The sequence below is a fragment of the Schistocerca cancellata genome, chromosome 1 (assembly GCF_023864275.1).
Source record: "Schistocerca cancellata isolate TAMUIC-IGC-003103 chromosome 1, iqSchCanc2.1, whole genome shotgun sequence".
NCBI classification, from domain to species: domain Eukaryota; kingdom Metazoa; phylum Arthropoda; class Insecta; order Orthoptera; family Acrididae; genus Schistocerca; species Schistocerca cancellata.
The window spans coordinates 390,242,216-390,266,026 of NC_064626.1; the positions used below are offsets into that span (position 1 = coordinate 390,242,216).

The 23,811-nt window shown below is 44.0% G+C and overlaps 1 protein-coding gene across 4 annotated transcripts in view; it reads left to right on the plus strand.

Moving 5' to 3' along the window:
* The window catches only part of LOC126175526 (protein hairless), an 89,497-nt gene that overhangs the window by 39,665 nt on the left and 26,021 nt on the right, over positions 1–23,811 (plus strand). For all 4 annotated transcript variants that reach the window (XR_007535588.1, XR_007535590.1, XR_007535591.1 and 1 more), the window contains exon 3: positions 7,247–8,578. Coding sequence is in view for 1 of the 4 variants with exons in the window: in XM_049922358.1 (XP_049778315.1) it covers positions 7,247–8,578 (1,332 nt within the window). In the remaining 3 variants the exon portion in view is untranslated. The remainder of the gene's footprint in view (positions 1–7,246; positions 8,579–23,811) is intronic.

The window sequence follows — 23,811 nt, forward strand, 5'->3', positions numbered from 1 at the left end:
ATTTAGTCTTTTTCTTTTCTTTTCTTTTCTTTTCTTTTCTTTTCTTTTCTCTCTCTCTCTCTCTCTCTCTCTCTCTCTCTCTCTCTCTCTCTCTCTCTCTCTTTTACTGGCCCGCCAATCGTGAATGGTTTTTTTCCATTGATGGAGGGCTGAAATACTGCTCAGCTGCTCTGTTTCCATGTTCTTCTGCATAAGCTACTATTTTCAGTTTATAGCCTGCATCATATGAATACCTTTTACTATTTTTCCATCATGAAAATAGCTACTAACAAAAATATTGTACTGTTACTGATAACACACACACACACACACACACACTCTTTCAATTCAAATTAATTGGCACCATAGACTGCAGTGACACATCATAGGCTAAACCGTGTTGTGGGTTTGTGATGGGTGGATGGGAGGGAGACAGTGTTAGCAAAATTGTGAATTCCCATAACTCGTGTTCGTTCATCAGTGCACTGCTGCTGCCGTCAGTTGATCCAATGTTACCAGATAGAGAGAGATTTCCCTCGGCATCGAGTATGTGGTCATTTTTAAGACTGGTGGCAATTTTAAATCAAACACTGGACTTTGTATATTGATTTCGAGTATAAGATGCACCTGAATTGTGGAGGCAGTTTTTCGAAGAAAAAAAAAAGTGTGTCCTATAATCCGTAAAATACGGTATGGTATGAGGATGTTTTTCATGGTCAGGGAGTGGTCCCCATATTGCACTTATAAAATGCTTATCGCAGACACATCTTGCAGCATTATGTACTGTGTGCAATAGAGAAGCAACTTGGAGATGGTGACTGATGGTATTGGCATGACAATGAAACCTGTCATAGAGCAGCAACTGCGAGGCAATGATTTGTGGACAATAATGTTCCTGAATTGAACTGGCGTGTCTGGATACTGTTGATCAAACAGTCTGTGTTACTCTTGTTACCATCTACGCAGATTGTTACACTCTTTATTGTGACATGTACAACTTTGACATATCATTTAGCTGCTCAAACATATTTTCGAGATGCGAATCCAACAGTGCATCAATCTTTATTCCACAAACACTTACACCGGGTACTGTAATTAGTATTTACTGCTTCATCTCATAATTTTCATTAAGAAGTCGTATGTCAGCCCACGTCCTATCTCACAAGTTGTTGTTTTTGTGGTCTTCAGACCAAAGACTGGTCTCCACAGTTTGTCCTATGCAAGCCTCTTCATCCCTGTGTTGTGTAGTGACTGCAACCTACACTTATTTGAACCTGCTTATGTGGTCAAGACTTGGTCTCCCTTCACAGTTTTTACCTCCCTCCAGTCCCACTTCTCTCTATTACCAATGCCTCAGCATGTATCCCATCAACTGATCTCTTCTTTTCATCAAGTTGTGCCACAAATTTCTTTTCTCCTAAATTTTATTATGCAGTGTACTCATTGAATCTATAGTCTTCTTCTGTAGGACCACATTTCAGAAGTTTCTATTGTCTTCTTGTGTGCATTGTTTTGTCAGCCATGTTTCTCTTCTGCTAGCTCCAGACAGAAACTTAAGAAAAGAGTTCCTAATGTTTAAATTTATTTTGGATGTTAACAAATTCGTCTCACTTTACTATTACCAGTCCGTATTTTATGCACAAACTATTTCTATCATCATCATCAGTTATTTTACTGCACAAGTAGCAAAACTTGTATACTAATTTTAGTGTCACATTTCCTAATCTTATTCTCTTTACGTTACCTGATTAATTTGACTACATTCTGTTGTTATTATATACTTTTATTAATATTTGTCTTATGACCTCTTTCTGTAGTTATTGTATTAATTTTAATTGTGTGTCCTCTTTTTACCACAGCTGCTTTGGATGGTCATGCCCAATACTACATTCATTTTACCAAAGGTTGTTGTTGTTGTTGTTGTTGCTTTTGCTTGCATTTGTCTCTTCTACCATGTTGCTTGACTAATCCCTTGGCCTGTGATCAAAGTTGTGTGTCCTATCTTTATGGTTATTTCTAGAATACTCATATTGTGGCTGAAGAGTATCATTTCATGTGCCGAAACCAATTTTGTTACTTTATCACAGCAAACTTAATGAATGTGCATAGTTGCTATATTCTTGACTTGGTGGCTCCTTATTGTGGCTTCTTCATTCTTGAAAAGTGTTGTTACGCTTTTATTTATTGTCTTCAATCTCTTTAGTTCACTCTATACCTCCTTCAGTGTGTGAGTATAGTAACAGTGCCAACTTTCCATGAAAGCTGTAGCTTTTTGATTAGAATTGCGACTAGCTCAAACTTTTTTACAAGGTCATTGTGAATCACAGTATTTTTGTAAGAATTCTCTGATTGTAACATTGTTTCATACATTATGTATTTGGCAGAAGCAAACTAGATTTAACTGCTTATTTGTATTCACAAGACTACTATCTGCTAAGGAATACAACCGCAAAGTTCAAAAGGTGCAAAAGCTTCAGCTGCACAGATTCCACACATGCTCCATTTTTCATATAATTAATATTCCTATGAGCCTATCTTTTGTCTTTCTGGATACATTCGCAAAAGACACTTCTAAACAGTTCATAAATGCCGTGGGATGGAGTCCTTGGTCTTGAATCATTCAGCTGATCGGAGGGATTGAAGCTGAGATGCAAGCTGGCGTAGCCATGGCCCTTGGCCCATACTGGCGGAGTCCTCTACTTACTTGGCTTGAAGTCATTCCATTATTATGAATAGAGGTTGGAACTGAGACAGCCAGTTTAGAACTGTTCTCCTCTAAGGTAGCCACTACGTCTTCCCATAATCGCTCTTTGTTGCCCATAAGTGAGCTGTCAGAACATGTATTTTCAAGCTCCTTCCATTCTTGTACTCTGGTGACTAATTTAGTAATCATAGCTGGGTTGCATTGAATTCCCTATCAGCATTGGCCCTCAATGTGTGTACTTCGTGATCTACATGTAGATCTACAGGAAGATTGCTACTTACTTTAAGGAAGGCGATCTATCTGATCACGATTTTCGGAAAGCATTATCCTTACATCAGAAATCTCATGTTTATTGTATGTTGTTGTTGTTGTTGTTGTTGTTGTTGTGGTCTTCAGTCCTGAGACTTGTTTGATGCAGCTCTCCATGCTACTCTATCCTGTGCAAGATTCTTCATCTCCCAGTACCTACTGCAGCCTACATCCTTTTGAATCTGCTTAGTGTATTCATCTCTTGGTCTCCCTCTAAGATTTTTACCCTCCACGCTGCCCTCCAGTACTAAATTGGTGATCCCTTGATGCCTCAGAACATGTCCTACCAACTGGTCCCTTCTTCTTGTAAAGCTGTGCCACAAACTCCTCTTCTCCCCAATTCTATTCAATACCTCCTCATTAGTTATGTGATCTACCCATCTAATCTTAAGCATTCTTCTGTAGCACCACATTTCGAAAGATTCTATTCTCTTTTTGTCTAAACTAGTTATCGTCCATGTTTCACTTCCATACATGGCTACACTCCATGCAAATACTTTCAGAAACGCCTTCCTGACACTTAAATCAATACTCCGTGTTAACAAATTTTTCTTCTTCAGAAATGCTTTCCTTGTCATTGCCAGTCTACATTTTATATCCTCTCTACTTAGACAATCATCAGTTATTTTGTTCCCCAAATAGCAAAACCCCCTTACTACTTTGTGTCTCATTTCCTAATCTAATTCCCTCAGCATCACCCGACTTAATTCGACTACATTCCATTATCATCATTTTGCTTTTGTTGATGTTCATCTTATACCCTCCTTTCAAGACACTATCCATTCCGTCCAACTGCTCTTCCAAGTCCTTTGCTGTCTCAGACAGAATTACAATGTCATAGGCGAACCTCAAAGTTTTTATTTCTTCTCCATGGATTTTAATACCTACTCCGAACTTTTCTTTGGTTTCCTTTACTGCTTGCTCTATATACAGATTGAATAGCATCGGGGAGAGGCTAGAACCCTGTCTCACTCCCTTCTCAACCACTGCTTCCCTTTCATGTCCCTCGACTCGTATAACTGCCATTTGGTTTCTGTACAAATTGTAAATAGCCTTTCGCTCCCTGTATTTTACCCCTGCCACCTTCAGAATTTGAAAGAGAGTATTCCAGTCAACATTGTCAAAAGCTTTCTCTAAGTCTACAAATGCTAGAAACGTAGGTTTGCCTTTCCTTAATCTTTCTTCTAAGATAAGTTGTAAGGTCAGTATTGCCTCATGTGTTCCAACATTTCTACGGAATGAAAACTGATCTTCCCCGAGGTCGGCTTCTACCAGTTTTTCCATTTGTGTGTAAAGAATTCGCGTTAGTGTTTTGCAGCTGTGGCTTATTATACTGATAGTTCAGTAATTTTCACATCTGTCAACCCCTGCTTTCTTTGGGATTGGAATTATTATATTCTTCTTGATGTCTGAGGGTATTTCTCCTGTCTCATACATCTTGCTCACCAGATGGTAGAGTTTTGTCAGGACTGGCTCTCCCAAGGTTGTCAGTAGTTCCAATGGAATGTTGTCCACTCCCGGGGCCTTGTTTCGACTTAGGTTTTTCAGTGCTCTGTCAAACTCTTCACGCAATATCATATCTCCCATTTCATCTTCATCTACCTCCTCTTCCATTTCCATAATACTGTCCTCAAGAACATCGCCCCTGTATAGACCCTCTATATACTCCTTCCACCTTTCTGATTTCCCTTCTTTGCTTAGAACTGGGTTTCCATCTGAGCTCTTGATATTCATACAAGTGGTTCTCTTTTTTTCCAAAGGTCTCTTTAATTTTCCTGTAGGCAGTATATATCTTACCCCTCGTGAGTTACGCCTCTACATCCTTACATTTGTCCTCTAGCCATCCCTGCTTAGCCATTTTGCACTTTCTGTCGATCTCGTTTTTGAGATGTTTGTATTCCTTTTTGCCTGCTTCACTTACTGCATTTTTGTATTTTCACCTTTCATCAATTAAATTCCGTATCTCTTCTGTTACCCAAGGGTTTTTACTAGCCCTTGTCTTTTTACCTACTTGATCCTCTGCGCCTTCACTACTTCATCCCTCAAAGCTACCCATTCTTCTTCTTCTGTATTTCTTTCCCCCATTCCTGTCAATTGTTCCCTTATGCTCTTCCTGAAACTCTGTACAACCTCTGGTTTAGTCAGTTTATCCAGGTCCCATCGCCTTAAATTCCCACCTTTTTGCAGTTTCTTCAGTTTTAATCTACAGTTCATAACCAATAGATTGTGGTCAGAGTCCACATCTGCCCCTGGAAATGTCTTACAATTTAAAATCTGGTTCCTAAATCTATGTCTTACCATTATATAATCTATCTGAAACCTTCTAGTATCTCCAGGGTTCTTCCATGTATACAACCTCTTTCATGATTCTTGAACCAAGTATTAGCTATGATTAAGTTATGCTCTGTGCAAAATTCTACCAGGCGGTTTGCTCTTTCATTTCTTAGCCCCAATCCATATTCACCTACTACGTTTCCTTCTCTTCCTTTTCCTACTGTCGAATTCTAGTCACCCATGAGTATTGAATTTTCGTCTCCCTTCACTACCTGAATAATTTCTTCTATCTCATCATACGTTTCATCAATTTCTTCATTTATGTCATGTTTATTGTAATGTACCTGAAACTTGACATAAATTCATTTGCTTGGAAATTAAATTGAACTGTTGTTGTTGTTGTTGTTGTTGTTGTTGTTGTTGTTATTATTATTATTATTATTATTATTATTATTATTATTGCTATGCATTTATTTATCAATTGTCACTTTTTATTTGTAGTTTACTGTTCCTATTCGAGTTTACACATTGTCACTTTGTCATTTGGAGATAGTGAGTGGAGCTGTGATTGCTAAAATATGGAGTGCCACGTTGAGAAATTGGGGCATTTCACACATATTCTTGTGTTTGAGTTCAGTAGATAGGCGACAGCAATGGAGGCAGCCAGTAGCATTTGTGCTGTGCATGAGGATAATACCATTGGTGGACAGAGGACAGCAAGAAAATGGTTTTCTCATTTTAAGGATTGTTTTGACATTAGTGACTCTCCACATTCAGGAAGACGTTTGGAGTTTGATGAAGATCATTTAAACACATAATCGACAATGATCCATGTCAGTGTACTTGATTACTGGCACATGTGATGAACTGTGATCATTCCACCATCGTCTGACATTTTCATGCAATGCGGAAGATTCAAAAAATCATGTGCATGGATATTGCATGCTCTAAGCCAAAATCACAAAAACCAGTGGGTAGCCATAAGTGCATCTTTGCGTGCTGGTAATCAATTGGCACATGAACAGTACTGACCGTTCCTGTCCTGTATCATTACTAGTGATGAGAAATGGCATCTTTATGCTGACATAAGGAAAAGAAAGGAATGGTTGAGCCCAAACAAAGCAGCAACTCTCTGTACAGTGATCTGTGTGCATCCACAAAAGATAATGTAATGCTTCTGGTGGATTATGGACACTGTGGTGTACCAGAAATTTCCTCCCCAAGGTGTAGCCACCACTGCTGATTGCTGATATTTATTGTCAGCACCTGAGTTGTCTTGCAGACACAATCCAAGAACAATGACCAGGAAGACTGTGTGACGTGACACTACTCCATGGTAATCCACCCCCCACAACCCCCACCCCCACACCCGCATTCTGCTGGACTGGTAAAAAACTATATACAGGAGTTGGATTAGGAAATTATTCTGCATCCACCTATTCATGTCATGTTGTGCACTCAGATTTTCAACTTTACTACTCTCTATCGAACAGCCTTCAAGGAGCATTCTTTTCCAGATAAAAATGCACTCCAAACATGACTCGATGAGTTCTTCCCCTCAGAACCATGTGATTTCTACAGTCATGGAATTGAAAAGTTACCCCAGCATTGGCAGGCTGTTGTAAATAATGAAGGAGAATATATTATTGGTGGCTAAAATCTCTGTTATGTGTGTCTGTTGTGTTTATTAAACTTCCGGAAAAATTCTACAAACTGACACACCAACCTAAGCAACCCGCAAGCATAGCGTACCCATCCTGAGGAATTGTATCTTTTTAACACAACAAAGGAAAAAAATTACACAATATAATTTACAGTTTTTAGATTGATGTATGTTAATTAAAACTGTCTAAAATTGCTAACTTTTTGTGTAATCAATAAGAAATATTTTGTTGAAAAGTTATAATGCAAATAAAGTAAATAACAATATTGTATCAACTGTTTTAATATGAATGCTACTAATAATTTCATTAATTTCAGTGTCAGATGACAACTCATCTGTCCAGTCATCACCTTGGCAGCGAGATCACTGTTGGAAGCAGACGAACCCTCGGCAAGGCATTGGTAAAGAAATGACTTTTGTGATGCAGTCATTTCCACACATGAGGCATCTAAGGAGTCTTCATTCTGTGTTTCACTGTATACAAAAGAAGCGTAGATGCCCTTACGTACCTATAGAAGTGTCAGTGGAGAATCATAGTGGTGTAATAAGTGCACACGTAAGAGGTGGAAAGAAAGAGCGAAACAGAATAAAATTGTTGGATATAGTACAAACTTTATTAGATAGAGTGAAAGGCTCAAGTAGTAGTAATGAAAGCACTGTTTGCTCTAATGCAAGTGGGGCTATTCCACCAAATCATGTGCGGACAGTAACTGTAGCAACGGCAAGACTGGATCCTAGCATTATATCCCCTAGGAAGAGAATACTTCGTGAAATGGAGAGAGTTAGTCTTGAGGACATGTCGAACTCTAAACGACAGCGAGCTCGTACCAGTAGTGCCTTGCCACAGAACAATAACAATGGTAGCAGTGGAAATTGTACTGTTACGTGCCAAACTCTCCAACCTGGCAGTGCACTTCCGTCTCCTCCCCAGCCTAGTGTCAAAGGCAGTGTGAGTAATTACAGTATTACCTCGCTCCTGGGAAATAGTCGAAATGAAGACGTACCAACACCTGGACCTCAAGATACAGACACATCATTCCTACGTACTCTCCTGAAGTCTTCAGCGCAACAGGCTAGCAGCGTCGAACAGACTCCCAGACCCAAAGCGGCTTCAAAGCCTGCTGGATCGAGGAAATCGTCACCCACACAGCAACAGCAGCAGTCACCTCAACAACTGCCACAAACGCAGCATTCCCAAAACCAGTCACCTACACAGCAGCAGCAGCAGCAGCAGCAGCTGTCATCCCCATCGCGGCTCAGCTCTCCTGCTCTCTCACCATCACCAGATAATCTTCGCTCTGGACTTAGAAATCCAGTTGTTCCGTCCATTGGCAGCTCTGCACACCTCTCTCCATTCCTTACACCTCCACTGATATATCCACAGCTTTCATCTCCCTTTTTACCTCATCCTCCTCCGACATTAAGTCATCATCCTTACTATTCCAGCCCTCCACCTGTATCTGCATATCGTGGATCTCCATCACCAGTTCCAACTTTGTGGGTACAATACCCACTTTCTAGTCTTCCAAGGGGGGCAGTTCATTACGGACTTGTGGCTCCCTGCCATGCACCACCTCTTAGTCCGTGCCATTACAGCCCACTAACGCAACAACCACTGGAAGAGCTGAAGAAAGAAGATAATGGTTCAGGTAAGTGTAGAAATAATAATTTCTGAGAGATTGATTTAAGGGTGGTAAAGTGAACAGAGGATGTTCCGAACAGTAGAAATTAATTCCTCCCAGCCCCATACAGATTCCTAATCCCATATAGAGAACCCAGAAAATTTGCGATTGTGAATTTTTAATAGCTGTGAAAAATGAGTCCACCAATATGTTGCTTCCTCCTATGTACCGGTATATCTTCTGAAAGTTAAAAATTGGAGAGATTTGAGCTTACACATAAGCTTATCAGAAACCACTCTCCCCACGAATCATTTACAACTGGAACAAGAAGAGAGGGGAATGGCAGGGGTACACAAAGTAACCTTCTGCCATGCAGCAGACAAAAAAGCAAGTTAATGTTGTGTTAGTGTCCAGTTCAGAGCTATCTTGAAAGTTTCAAGTCTCTAGCAAATCAATAGCAGCTTTTACCAGACAGACAGAGAGACAAGAAAGTACCTAACATAAACATGTTACAATTTCATACAAAATACTGTGAGACTTGATTTATTTTGAGTACTTTAACTGTTTCTTGTTGGGAATAGAGGAACTAAAAATCTAGTTCGTTTTAATTTTAGTAATGAAAATCAATTATAGTAGTGGAATCTTTGTCTGTGGGGAGGATGATGATAGAGTTGTTTGCTTTCACGTCAGATAGACAGACTAGAATTCAGCTTGAGCGAGGTTTGGCGTTTTGGTATTATTTTTAAGAAAGAATTGTGAGGCAGTGCTGGAAGTGAAGAATGCATGGAATGCTTAGAGAGGATGATGTTGGGGAAGAGGAGGACAGTCAGAGGATTTGGACTGGAACTGTTATTGGCAGGATTCTATGCTCATTCTTCCTCTATCCACCATTATTTTCACTCTGTCCTCATATCTTCTCTGGACAAACACAATCCTACCTATCTCTGAACTCCTACTTTCTGTGCCAAGTGCATTTTTACTGTACAGTTTGTTGCAACAACATGCAGAACTCAGATCTGAACCTTAAATGAGTATACAAACTGTGCTGATATCTTGTAGTTGTGTGTGGTGCAGTTTATTCAAGTTGATTTCTGGCATTCGGTACAAATACTATTGAAGAGTTAACGTACTGAAAAATAGATTACATTTGCTGAAATCATTTAGGTAGCTTCTGTATTAATTGGTGCTACCAGTTAGTATTCATATAGCCTGAATTTACAGAATAATAGTTTCTTTTTCTTTTTCGGCTTCTGAGACAAGATGAAGTGACTGTATGCAAAAAATTTATTTTTTTGTCTTCATATGTACTTAGTGTTGTGAGCTCACTATGTAGAATCTTTGGATTATCTGATCAGTGTTATTATCCCAGCTTTGTTTTTAACTGTTTCAACACCAAGAAATATCATGTGACCTTTGATTACTTATTTCCATTTCTGGTGCTGCAAGCCATTGCTGCATGTTTGAATGATACTGATGAAATGAGTCAACCTACAGATCAACACATCATAGAATGAGTATTTATGAGCAGATTTGAGAATAAATATTGGTCAGTGGATTAATTCATTATTTAAACTGTAACTACTGTCATGTAACTGTTCCTGGTAATTGCTATATTTTACATCAAACAGTGGAAAATCCAGGATGGTATAGTGACAATATTATGAAAAGGATAGTTGCTATTCACCATACAGCGGAGATGCTGAGTCGAAGATAGGCATAACAAAAAGACTAACAAAGCTTTTGGCCAAAAGCTTCATCTGTGTGTGTGTGTGTGTGTGTGTGTGTGTGTGTGTGTGTGTGTGTGTGTGTGTGTGTGTGTCTGATGAAGGTCAGTTTGGCTGAAAGCTTTGTTTGATAGCGTATCTGCAACTCAGCATCTCTGCTGTATAGTGAGTAGCAACTACTCTTTTCATAATATTATCTGTATTTTGTAAGCTATCTAAACTGTTTGTCTGAATTTTTTGAAGGAGCATTTTTGGTTTTGTCAATAAAAAATCAGTTGTACTGAAATTTCCATTAAAAAGTGAAACTCTGTTCAACTGAAAGAAGAGCTTTTCATTCAAAATAATAAAAGAGAAAGGAAGTTCTGGCAACAATAATAAATTAGAAACATACTAATTCATTCATAAATCACAATAGAAGTATAATGTATCTGCTCTACTGTCTGTGTCTTCATAATATGCCTTTATCTATTTGTAGTCCTTGGAAATGGACAACTAAACATGCAAAATAGTCTTCCAGCCCTAGCTTTCACTCTTTAGCATTGACTATTAGTAATTCCAAAATAGTGATACGACATTTGATTACATCATGTTTTTTGAGTAAAAATTCAAAGAATTAGAATCAGTAGCAGAATACTGTTTCTTTTTTGTACCATTCAAGCTGTCATTAGTTTTCGAGTAAAAGAGCGAAGAGTGGGCAGGCTGTTTTGTACAGTTTACCTATTTTATTTGATATTTTGATTCTGTATATTTCGGCGTGTGTGATTCAAAAGTCGAAGAATTTTTCAATCTCTCTTTGACATCAGTGTTCATTGCTTGAAATAATGGCAATAAGAAAACTGAATGTTGATTATATTCAGAAACTGCTTACTTTGATCAGTTTTAACAGTGAGGTTAAGGAGATAAAAAGAAATTAGTATAACCGGAAACCAGTTATTTCACCAATAACCACCATTGTATGGTACCTGGTGACATCGTGGGCACGTGACGTGGTAATTCAGGTGTATGAGTAGAACAGAGACAAATGGAGACTAGTTCTAATGATAATGAAGGCAAAAAAGGGGAAATCCACTGATATGAGAGTTTGACAAAAGGCACAATGTTATGGCCCAGTGCCTGGGGGCTGAGTATCTTGGAAACCGCAGAGCTGCTTGGTTATTCACATACTACTGTTGGGAGCATCTGTGGAACGAAGTTGAAGGGTGGTGAAACCACAAGAAGGTGACAAGATGTCATAGAGCATGGAGGTAGGTGGCTTGCCCTTTTTCCAAAGCAGAGTAAGCAGTAATCTGTGCAGATGGGATGCAGATACAATGCTGGTACAGACGCAAGTGTTTTTGGAGCACAACATTCAGTGCACACTGTTGAACATAAGCTCCACAGCAGATGGCCCTCACGTATTTCCATGTTGAGCCAATGACACCATCAACTATGATTGTAGTGGCCAGAGAACCATAATGATTTGACCATAGATCAATGGAAACTTGTCACCTGGTCAGTTGAACCATGTTTCTTGTTAAAGCAGGCTGATATTTGTTTCCAGATACTCTGTCATACAGGCAAGCAGCTGCACGAAACGTGCAGTGCACTACAGACGCAGGCTGGCGAAGGCAGTATTATGCTATGAGGGAATCTATGTGGGTTACCATTGGACTCATTGTAGTCATGGAAGGCACTATGACAGCTGTGAACTATGTGAACATTATTGCGAGCAGCCTGCATCCCATTATCCTCTGTCTTCCTTGACAGTGACAGTATCTTCCAGCATAATAACTGTCTGTGTCACACGGCCATAATCATGTTATATTGGCATGAAGAGTGTGATAATGAATTCGGGTGGCTGCCTCGGCCAGCAAACCTGCTTGATCTGAACTAGAAGCAATACATCCAGGAGCTGTTGGGTAACAGGTGTGCTTAAACATGTGATGTTCCATACCTCTGGAAAGCTACCAATTACTTAGAAAATCCAAACCACCCAAAATCTCAGCTGCGTTGTGGAGAAGGATCACCAAACTTTGTTGGAGAGAGAGTGTGTGTGTGTGTGTGTGTGTGTGTGTGTGTGTGTGTGTGTGTGTGTGCTTCACGTAACATTCAACAATGAACACATGCTGTTTTATCATAAGCACCATTTTGTGATGCATTCAACTGGTCACTAAACAAGTCTGTTCCTCTCATTCCTGCAAGTATAATGACACAACGAAATGCATGGGACAGAGCATACAGGAGATACACATGCACAGACTTGTGACACCAATCAATTTATGTACTTAAATTACAGTTTTCAGCATTTTCTGTGATGGGCAGTTCTCCTGTTCACGAATAAGGGCCAGTTATGTATCAGTCTTATAAATATTTTCAACGCCAATTGTAATTTGCGCATGTGGTGTATACAGGGATACGCTCTACTGGGCAATGGGACAAACCTGCAAATTTATGGTAAACAAGATTAAGCTTATGAAATTGAAATTGACAATGGCTAAGTTAACTGGCAGTGCATCTTAGAAGGAGCCATCAGATTGTGCATTCTAGTGCTGAAATAAATAGCAAATAAAGCAGGACCTTTAAACACAGCTGAAAGGTTCAGTAATACTTCATAAAAATGGACTGCAAGTTACCAGAGCTCACTTGTATCATTGTAAACCAGTGAGATGTGGGAACAACAGGAGAGATGCATATTATGTCTCTGTCAGCCAGTTTTCAGAATTAAGGCACCCTCCCCACAGTACCTCTGCTGCACTTTACTGATGCCTCTGAGTCTTTCTTGTAATTACGTTGACAGCGGACAGTGTGATCTGAGAACACTGAGCTTTGCGGGTGGCATGCTGAAGAGGTTTAGTGAAGCACATTCAGCCGAGATGGACATTGTAAAACATGCTACAAGTACAGGTCACATAACCACCCCACCTGCGGGTTGGGGTTAGAATAGGCCCGCGGTATTCCTGCCTGTCGTAAGAGGCAACTAAAAAGAGTCTGAAATGTTTCGGCCTATTTGTGATGGTCCCCTCTCGGGTTTGACCTCCGTGTTTCCAAATTCTTCCAAAGAGTGAGCCAATTGAGGAAGGGCGCCTTACATGGTGCATTGCGTCCATCATGCATTGAGACCTTTATAGAGCTTTCTCGTCGTCGCATTGCCGTTCCGCTCGTTCTCTCTCTCTTGGGCGAGGATACATTCCTGGGTATCACCATGCGCTGTGCAGTGTTGCTTTTTGCGGAGACAATGACCGTGGACTTCCTTGCACCTAATATTCAGCATGGTAGCCAGTCTGTTGTGGTGGGGCCGCCATGTACCCTGTTGGTTGTAGCCCCCTGTCAACACAGGGATCGCTCTGCTGATACCTGCGTCATATAACTCCCCACATATGCCAAGGAGTAGATGCCTATCTCCCTGGGGCATCGGGATTCCCGGCAATGGCCATCCTGTCAGGTGGCCCTTGCTGAAGTTGGGTGGCACCCGTGGGGAGGGACCTTGGTCGGAATGGGTGGCATCAGGGCGGATGACCTACAGTGAAGCGTGGTACATCATCTCTTGTTGGTGGCTAGCTGCCAGCAGTCTCTAAGCGTTCTTGGGCTCAATTCAACACTCAGAAATACGATCCCAAATCGTTCCCCTCCCTGGCCACACTGTGGGAGGAGCGTAAAGCTCAGGATGGCAGTGACACTTATTCGTCCCGGTTCTTAGTTGGTACGAGAGCTGATGGGGAGTCGTTAATGTCAATGTCTTCGTAGAGCATTTAGAGGACAAGTTTGGGGAGGTGGAGGGCTTGTCCAAAATACACTCTGGGTCAGTACTGATAAAAACGGCATCCTCTGCCCAGTCACGAAGGTTACTTGCTTGTGACAAGTTGGGGGATGTTTCAGTTACCATCACACCCCATAAGAGTTTAAATATGGTCCAGGGTATTATTTTCCATAGGGACCTCCTTTAGCAGTCTGATGACGAGCTGCGCGCCAATTTAGAGCATCAAGGTGTTAATTTCTTCTGGCGCGTTCATCCGGATCCGAAGGATAATCAGATTGCTACCGGCGCCTTCATCTTGGCCCTCGGGAGCAACACCCCCCACCCATCGGGGACATCTCTCCCCACTTCTAAGCTGGAGAAGGGTCCAACTTCTTCGGCTCCTCTTTCTTGCAAGGGGTCTCTTGGGTCCCTCCCTTCCCAGGTTTCCACAAGTGGGAAGGATGATGCCTGGCAGTGGCATAAGTGCCCACAAGCAGCTGGTCGTAGGGCTTAGAGATCCTCCTCTGTCCTGCAAACTGAATCGGTGAAGCCCTCCCAGCCAGTGAAACCCAAGGAGCAGTGAGAAAAGTCCAAGAAGAAGACCTCTAAGACGAAGGAACTTGTGGTGACACCCACCCCACCGGAACCTACAAGCTGTGTGTCTGAGGGCTAGATATTGATTCTGGTGTCCACTGAGGACCTAGATCTCACCGGGCTCTCAGACACAATGGATGTCACTCACACAGGTACTCAATCGGTGGCAGCAGGTGACCCAGCGGCGTAATCTGCCTCCTCAGTTGCTTCACGCCTTTCTTGGCCATGGACGCCAGTGGAACTGCAGCAGTTTTTTCCACCATCTTGCTGAGCTCCAACAACTTCTCAGCCTTCACCCTTTCCTCTGCATTGCTGTTCAGGAAACTTGGTTTCTGATGATGCAAACCCCCGCACTTCGTGGCTATCGGGTTTATTATAAGAACTGGGCAGCTAATGACAGGGTATCTGGTGGCATCTGCATTTACATCACTCTCTGTACAGCGAGTCTGTCCCTCTACAAACACCTTTAGAGGCTGTCGCTGTTCAGGTGCAAACGCCTTGGGCTGTTACTGTCTGCAGCCTCTATCTTCCATCGGATGGTGATGTCCCGCAGCATGTCCTGGCTGCGCTGATAGCCCAATTGCCGTCACCTTTTCTGTTACTGGGCGACTTCAGTGCCCATAACCCTCTGTGGGGTGGAACAGTGGCAACGGGCCGAGGCAGCATCCTTGGGCAAAATATTGGCACAGCACAACTTTTCTCTTTTAAATAATGGTGCCTTCACACATTTCAGTGTGGCTCATGGCATGTTCTCAGCCACCAACCTTTCAATCTGCCACTCTAGCCTATTACCATCTGTCCAATGGAGTGTGCATGACGACTTGTGCATAGTAACCACTTTCCGATTTTTCTGTCACTGCCACTGCGTCAGTGGGCTATGAATAAGGCTGACAGGGACTTGTTCACCTCCATTGCCACTATTGAGTCTCTTTCCAATGACGCCATTGATGCGGTGGTTCACTCGGTCACCACCGGCATCGTTACTGCCGCAGAATCTGCCATTCCCTGTTCTTCTGGGTCCCCTCGATGGAGGTCTGTGCCTTGGTGGTCACCGAGATCGCTGAGGCGATTAAAGATTGCAGGCGGGCGCTCCAGCGTCACAAGCGGCATCCCTCGTTGGCACTCGTCATTGCGTTTAAACAGCTCCATGCGCAAGCTCGCTGCCTCATTCGCCAACACCAGCAGGAGTGCTGGGAAAGGTATGTCTCCACCATTGGCCTCCGTACCTATCCATCACAGGTTTCGGCCAAGATTAGACAACTCTGTGGCTATTGGACCCCCATCAGCGTCCCTGCGCTTTCACCGAATGGAGCAGTCTGTACTGACTCCGACACAATTGCAAATCGCTTAGCGGAGCATTTTGCTCAGATTTCCGCTTCTGCGAATTACCCATTAGCCTTCCGCTCCCTGAAAGACTGGTTGGAATGTCGGCGTCTTTCATTTCACATGTGCCACCCTGAATCATACAATGCTCCGTTCAGTGAGTGGGAATTCCAAAGTGCCCTAGACGCTTGCCCTGATACGGCTCTCGGGCCAGATCGCATCCACTGTCAGATGTTCAGACACGTCTCAGTGGACTGCCAGCGACGCCTCCTAGACCTGTCTGGGTTGAGAGTGAGTTCCCGTCGCAATGGTGGGAAAGCATCATAATCCCCGTGTTGAAACCTGGCAAGAACTCACTGGAGGTGGACAGCTATCGCCCCATTAGCCTCACCAACGTTCTTTGCAAGTTGCTCGAATGCATGGTGAGCCGGTGGTTGAGTTGGCTACTCGAGTCTCGGGGCCTTCTGACTCCGCCTCAGGGTGGGTTCCGTAAGGGCCATTCTGCTGCCAATAATCTGGTGTGCCTGGAGTCTGCCATCCGTACAGCCTTTGTCCACCGTCAGTATCTGGTCGCTGTCTGTTTCGGCATGCAGAAGGCATACGATAAGACATGACGACATTACATCCTCTCTGTGCTTCATGGTTGGGGTCTTTGGGGTCCGCTCCCGACTTTCATACAAAATTTTCTGTCACTTTGTTCCTTCCACGTGTAAGTTGCGGCCTCCCATAGTTCCTCCAGAGTTCAGGAGAATGAGGTACCACAAGGATCTGTCTTAGCTGTCTGGCTCTTTTTAATTGCAATTAATGTTCTCGCTGCGGTGGTAGGAACGTTTGTCTCGGCTTCCTTGTATGCTGATGACTTCTGCCTATACTTTAGCTCCACTGGCATTGCAGCTGCTGAACGGCAGCTGCAGGGTGCTATCCACAAGGTGCAGTCTTGGGCTGTAGCGCATGACTTCCAGTTTTCGGCTGCCAAGACCTGCGTTATGTATTTCTGCCGGCGACACACTGTTCACCCTGAGCCATGGATTATCTTGACGGCAAACCTCTTGCTGTGGTGGAGACGCATCGGTTTGTGGGATTGGTTTTTGATACCTGGTTGATTTGGCTCCCTCATATTCGGCTGCTTAAACAGACGTGCTGGCGGCATCTTAATGCTCTTCGTTGCTTGAGTCACACCAGCTGAGGTGCCGATCGGCCTCCCCTTCTACGGCTGTACCAGGCATTAATTCAGTCCCGTCTAGATTATGGAAGCCCGGCTTACGGTTCAGCATCACCTTCCGCATTGCAGTTGCTTGACCCCGTCCTTCACAGCGGGATCCGACTCGCCACTGTAGCTTTCCGGACAAGCCCTGTCAACAGCTTACTTGGGGAGGCAGGTGTCCCTCCATTGCGGTTCCGGCGCCAATGATTACTGTCCGCTTAAGCTACACACGTTTGTAGCTTGCCCGGGCTTCCCAATTATTGTCTCCTGTTCCCTCAGTTGGTCGTCTTGTCTTCCGGAACAGCGGCCCCGGTCACGGTGTACGATCGCGGCTCGTGTCAGAGCTCTTTTATCTGGGCCTGAGGTTTTTCCTTTTGCATCTCTTTTTCCGGGCCCCTCTGCATATACCCCCGTGGTGTGTAACCCACCCATGCCTTCGGCTCAATTTGGCACAGAGCTCGAAGGATTCAGTCCCTCCTGAGGCCCTAGAGTATATCCGCTCCTGCTCAGGTGAGTCCTTCATTATCTGTAGTGACTCCCTGAGCGGTTTACTAGCTACCGACCAGTGTTTCCCTCGCTCTCGTCTGGTGATGGCTATCTAGGAGTCCCTCCATACTCTTGCCCGTTGCGGCTGCTCTGTGGTCTTTGTGTGGACCCCGGGTCATGTCAGCAACCTGGGAAATGAACATGTTGACAGGCTGTCAGTGCACCAGCCTTGGAGATTGGCCTTTCGGAGAGTGACCTCAGGTCAGTTTTGCGGCAGAAGGTACTTCGCACTTGGGGTGATGAATGGAGCACCCTTCCTTCATGCAACAAACTTCGGGCCATCAAGGAAGCTACCGGTGCGTGGCACTCCTCCTGGCGGGTCTCTCGCAAGGACTCTGTTGTCCTCTGCCAGCTGCGCATTGACCACACCTGGATAACACACAGCTATTTATTGTGCCGCAAGGACCCATCTTTATGTCACTGTGGGTCAGCTTTGACGGTGGTTCACATCTTGTAGGACTTCCCGCTTTTAACGCTGCTCAGGCAGACGTTTGCCTGATACGCTTCCTGCACTTTTATCAGATGGCGTTGCGATGGCAAATTTAGTTTTGAGTTTTATTCGTGCAGGGGGTTTTTATTGCTTGATCTAAGTGTTTGTCCTTTTTTGTGTTGAGTCTGGCCTTTGGCCTAAGATTTTAGACTGGGGTCTTTAGTGCATTTCTTGGTGGTTGGCTTTTTATGTTTTGTTTCTATGGTCAGCCAACCATTGTCACACTTGGTGTGATTTTTAATTCCTTTTTTCTGGTCTCTGTCTGTGTCTTTCTTGTCCTGTGTTGTCTCTTGTCATCTCCATTATTTGTTCTTATTCTTTGTGGGTGTTTAAAGTTCGTGGAAAAAGGGACAGATGGCCCTAGTAGTCTGGTCCCTTCAATTCCACAAACCAACCAAACAACCCCCCAGGGGCTGCACGGTTCTTTCGTGAGTACGTGTGTGGCGAGCACGGGGCCCCAAGCTATTGCAGCCTATCTTCTTTCCAGGGCTGCATTTCCTTGCCCTTCCCCTCCTTTCCTCTCCTTGCTCCTTCCCCTTCCCCTTCGCCCTCTCCTCTCCCTCTCTTGATGTGCTTGCTTACGTTGGCCCCGCTATCCTCCTGGTTATGTTGGTTTTGCAATTTAGTTTTGTTGCGTAATCACCTCATCCTTATGGCATTCCCTGTTCCCCCTGTGGGGTTTGACCTCCATTATTAAATTTCTATTCTGTAGTGTGAGCCATTTGGGGAAGAGCATCTTACCTAGTGTCTCCGACGTGTGCCCTCCTAGTTCATTCCACCTTTCCTTTCACGTTGTTGTCTGATGCTAGGGTGCATAGCCAGCACGGTAGCCAGCCAGTGTGGTGGGGTCACTATGTACCCTTTTTGTTGAGCCCCCTGAACACACAGGGATACTTGAAGACAAGTTTGGCGAAGTGGACTTCCTGAGCAAGATGCAGTCGGGTTCGTTGTTGATCAAAACTGCTTCAGCTGCCCAGTCTGCGGCCCTTCGTGCCTGTAACCATCTTGGCACAATTTCTGTGTCCATTACCCCCACCAGTCTCTAAATATGGTTCAAGGTGTGACTTTCCATAGGGACCTCATCCTTCAAACTGATGAGGAACTTCGGGACAATCTCAGACGGCGGGGTGTGCACTTTGTTCACCATGTTCAGAAGGGTCCGAAGGACAATCGCATTGATACTGGTGCCTTTATCCTGCCGGCCTTTGAAGGGGATACGCTCCATGAGAAAGTAAAAATTATGGTTTATCGATGTGACGTGAAGCCGTACATCCCACCTCCTATGAGATGTTTTAAGTGATTGCTTTTTGGACACATGTCTTCCCGCTGTTCACAGGCCCCTCTCTGTGGTGACTGTGGTCGTCCACTTCATGAGTAGAGTTCCTGTGTTCCCCCTCCTGTGTGTGTTAATTGTCATGGCAGTCTTTCACCACATTGCCCAGTATATAAGAAGGAAAAGAAGATACAGGAGTATAAGTCCTTTGATCGTTTAACCTACACTGAAGCTCGTAAGAAGTATGCATGTCTTCACCCTGTGTCCATGACATCTAGTTATGCTTTAGTTACGTCTTCACCCTGTGTCCATGACATCTAGTTATGCTTTAGTTACGTCTTCACCCTGTGTCCATGACGTCTAGTTATGCTTTAGTTACGTCTTCACCTCTTCCTCCCCCTCCCTTACCCCAATCCCGGACCCCTCTCCTCCCCCCCCCCTCCCCTGCAGCTCCCACACCTTCTCCTCTGGGCACTGCTCCCCCTCCCCAGCTGGAGAAGTGTCCCACTTCTTTGGGGTCTGCCGGTCAAGGGCATTCCTCCTGGGATACCCCTTCCCAGCACCTTCCAGGCCAAACGTCTGCTTCCACCCAACGACCACGAGAACCACAGTCTGTCGGCCCCCAGGTCACCCGATCTCGTTCTATTCCCGATCTCGCTGCAGCTGGCTCCTTTATGCCACACAGCCCTCCTTGACCTCGAACAGAAAAGAAGAAGAAACATAAGTCCCAAGACAAGGAGCCTCTGGTGTCACCAGAGGTCCCATCCCCAGCTTCACAACCAGATTCTGACCTGTTGTTCATGGATGTCGCCCCCTCCTTGTCGGTGACAGGTGGTGACCCGGCGGCATGACTGGCTTTAGCCTGTTCAACCCCCATTTGAATCATCGTTCTCTGGTTATCCAATGGGATTGTAATAGCTATTACCATCACCTTGCGGAGTTGAAATCCCTTATTTCGTCTTACTCTGCAGCTTGTGTGGTTCTACAGGAATCTCATTTTACTGATGATCACTCACTGACCTTCTGAAATTGGGTTGGCCCCCTGCGGGCCTCTGGTGGCGTTTGTACATTGGTCCATTCAGACGTTGCTAGCATGTGGATTCCTCTTCAAACCACATTGGAAGCAGTCGCTGTTAGGGTCCACCTGGACTCTGAGGTCACAGTTTGCAATCTTTATCTCCCTCCTGACAGGACTCTTACACTGCTGCCTTAACTGCCCTTCTTCAGCAATTGCCTCCTCCCTTCCTCCTTCTCGCTATCAGTTCTACTGTCCCTATGTCATGGGTATGGGCTACACTTTGCTCTCTCCAATGTTGCTATCGGCAGTCCATCCTCCCAGGCCTTCATCTCCCAGATGGCCTTTGTACGGACCCGTTGATTCTTGCGGAACATCTTGCGACCCATTTTGCAATGGCATCAGCATCAGCCTACTATCCGGCTGCTTTTCTTCACCAGACACAGTGGGCCGAAGCTTCCGCCTATGTTTACCCCTTGTCAGTCAGAATCTTACAACGAACCTTTTACTGAATGGGAATTTCTTTCTGCACTTTCTTCTTCTTCTCATGATACGGCCCCTGGCCCAGACTCCATTCATAACCAACTGCTTCAACATCACAGTGCTCCACAACAGCAACATCTTCTCTACATCTACATCTACATCCACATCTACATCCATACTCCGCAAGCCACCTGACGGTGCGTGGCGGAGGGTACCTTCAGTACCTCTATCGGTTCTCCCTTCTATTCCAGTCTCGTATTGTTCATGGAAAGAAGGATTGTCGGTATGCCTCTGTGTGGGCTCTAATCTCTCTGATTTTATCCTCATGGTCTCTTCGCGAGATATACGTAGGAGGGAGCAATATACTGCTTGACTCTTCGGTGAAGGTATGTTCTCGAAACTTTGACAAAAGCCCGTACCGAGCTACTGAGCGTCTCTCCTGCAGAGTCTTCCACTGGAGTTTATCTATCATCTCCGTAACGCTTTCGCGATTACTAAATGATCCTGTAACGAAGCGCGCTGCTCTCCGTTGGATCTTCTCTATGTCTTGTATCAACCCTATCTGGTACGGATCCCACACTGCTGAGCAGTATTCAAGCAGTGGGCGAACAAGCGTACTGTAACCTACTTCCTTTGTTTTCGGATTGCATTTCCTTAGGATTCTTCCAATGAATCTCAGTCTGGCATCTGCTTTACCGACAATCAACATTATATGATCATTCCATTTTAAATCACTCCTAATGTGTACTCCCAGATAATTTATGGTATTAACTGCTTCCAGTTGCTGACCTGCTATTTTGTAGCTAAATGATAAAGGATCTATCTTTCTGTGTATTCGCAGCACATTACACTTGTCTACATTGAGATTCAGTTGCCATTCCCTGCACCATGCGTCAATTCGCTGCAGATCCTCCTGCATTTCAGTACAATTTTCCATTGTTACAACCTCTCGATACACCACAGCATCATCTGCAAAAAGCCTCAGTGAACTTCCGATGTCATCCACCAGGTCATTTATGTATATTGTGAATAGCAACGGTCCTATGACACTCCCCTGCGGCACACCTGAAATTACTCTTACTTCGGAAGACTTCTCTCCATTGAGAATAACATGCTGCGTCCTGTTATCTAGGAACTCCTCAATCCAATCACACAATTGGTCTGATAGTCCATATGCTCTTACTTTGTTCATTAAACGACTGTGGGGAACTGTATCGAACGCCTTGCGGAAGTCAAGCAACACGGCATCTACCTGTGAACCCGTGTCTATGGCCCTCTGAGTCTCGTGGACGAATAGCGCGAGCTGGGTTTCACATGACCGTCTTTTTCAAAACCCATGCTGATTCCTACAGAGTAGATTTCTAGTCTCCAGAAAAGTCATTATACTCGAACACAATACGTGTTCCAAAATTCTACAACTGATCGACGTTAGAGATATAGGTCGATAGTTCTGCACATCTGTTCGACGTCCCTTCTTGAAAACGGGGATGACCTGTGCCCTTTTCCAATCCTTTGGAACGCTACGCTCTTCTAGAGACCTACGGTACACCGCTGCAAGAAGGGGGGCAAGTTCCTTCGCGTACTCTGTGTAAAATTGAACTGGTATCCCATCAGGTCCAGAGGCCTTTCCTCTTTTGAGCGATTTTAATTGCTTCTCTATCCCTCTGTCGTCTATTTCGATATCTACCATTTTGTCATCTGTGCGACAATCTAGAGAAGAAACTACAGTGCAATCTTCCTCTGTGAAACAACTTTGGAAAAAGACATTTAGTATTTCGGCCTTTAGTCTGTCATCCTCTGTTTCAGTACCATTTTGGTCACAGAGTGTCTGGACATTTTGTTTTGATCCACCTACCGCTTTGACATAAGACCAAAATTTCTTAGGATTTTCTGCCAAGTCAGTACATAGAACTTTACTTTCGAATTCATTGAACGCCTCTCGCATAGCTCTCTTCACACTACATTTCGCTTCGCGTAATTTTTGTTTGTCTGCAAGGCTTTGGCTATGTTTGTTTGCTGTGAAGTTCCCTTTGCTTCCGCAGCAGTTTTCTAACTCGGTTGTTGTACCACGGTGGCTCTTTTCCATCTCTTACGATCTTGCTTGGCACATACTCATCTAACGCATATGGTACGATGGTTTTGAACTTTGTCCACTGATCCTCAACACTATCAGTACTTGAGACAAAACTTTTGTGTTGAGCCAACAGGTACTCTGAAATCTGCTTTTTGTCACTTTTTCTAAACAGAAAAATCTTCCTACCCTTTTTAATATTCCTATTTACGGCTGAAATCATCGATGCCGTAACCGCTTTATGATCGCTGATTCCCTGTTCTGCGTTAACTTTTTCAAATAATTCGGGTCTGTTTGTCACCAGAAGGTCTAATATGTTATCGCCACGAGTCAGTTCTCTGTTTAACTGCTCAAGGTAGTTTTCAGATAAAGCACTTAAAAAAATTTCACTGGATTCTTTGTCCCTGCCACCCGTTATGAACGTCTGAGTCTCCCAGTCTATATCCGGCAAATTAAAATCTCCACCCAGAACTATAACATGGTGGGGAAATCTACTCGAAATATTTTCCAAATTATCCTTCAGGTGCTCAGCCACAACAGCTGCTGAGCCAGGGTGTTTAACCGTATTTGGCTCCAGGGTGACTTCCCTTCTCAGTGGAGGGATAGCATCGTGGTTCCTGTCCTTAAGCTTGGTAAGAACCCCTATTTGTTGAAAGCTATCGGCCATTTTGTCTGACAAATGTTGTTCGCAAGTTAATTGAACGGATGGTAGCCCGTCGGCTCAATTGGGTCCTAGAATCTCGGGATCTATTGTCCCCTTATCATTGTGGCTTCCGAGAGGGTCAATCTCTGATCGATCATTTACTTCGCTTGGAATCCGCA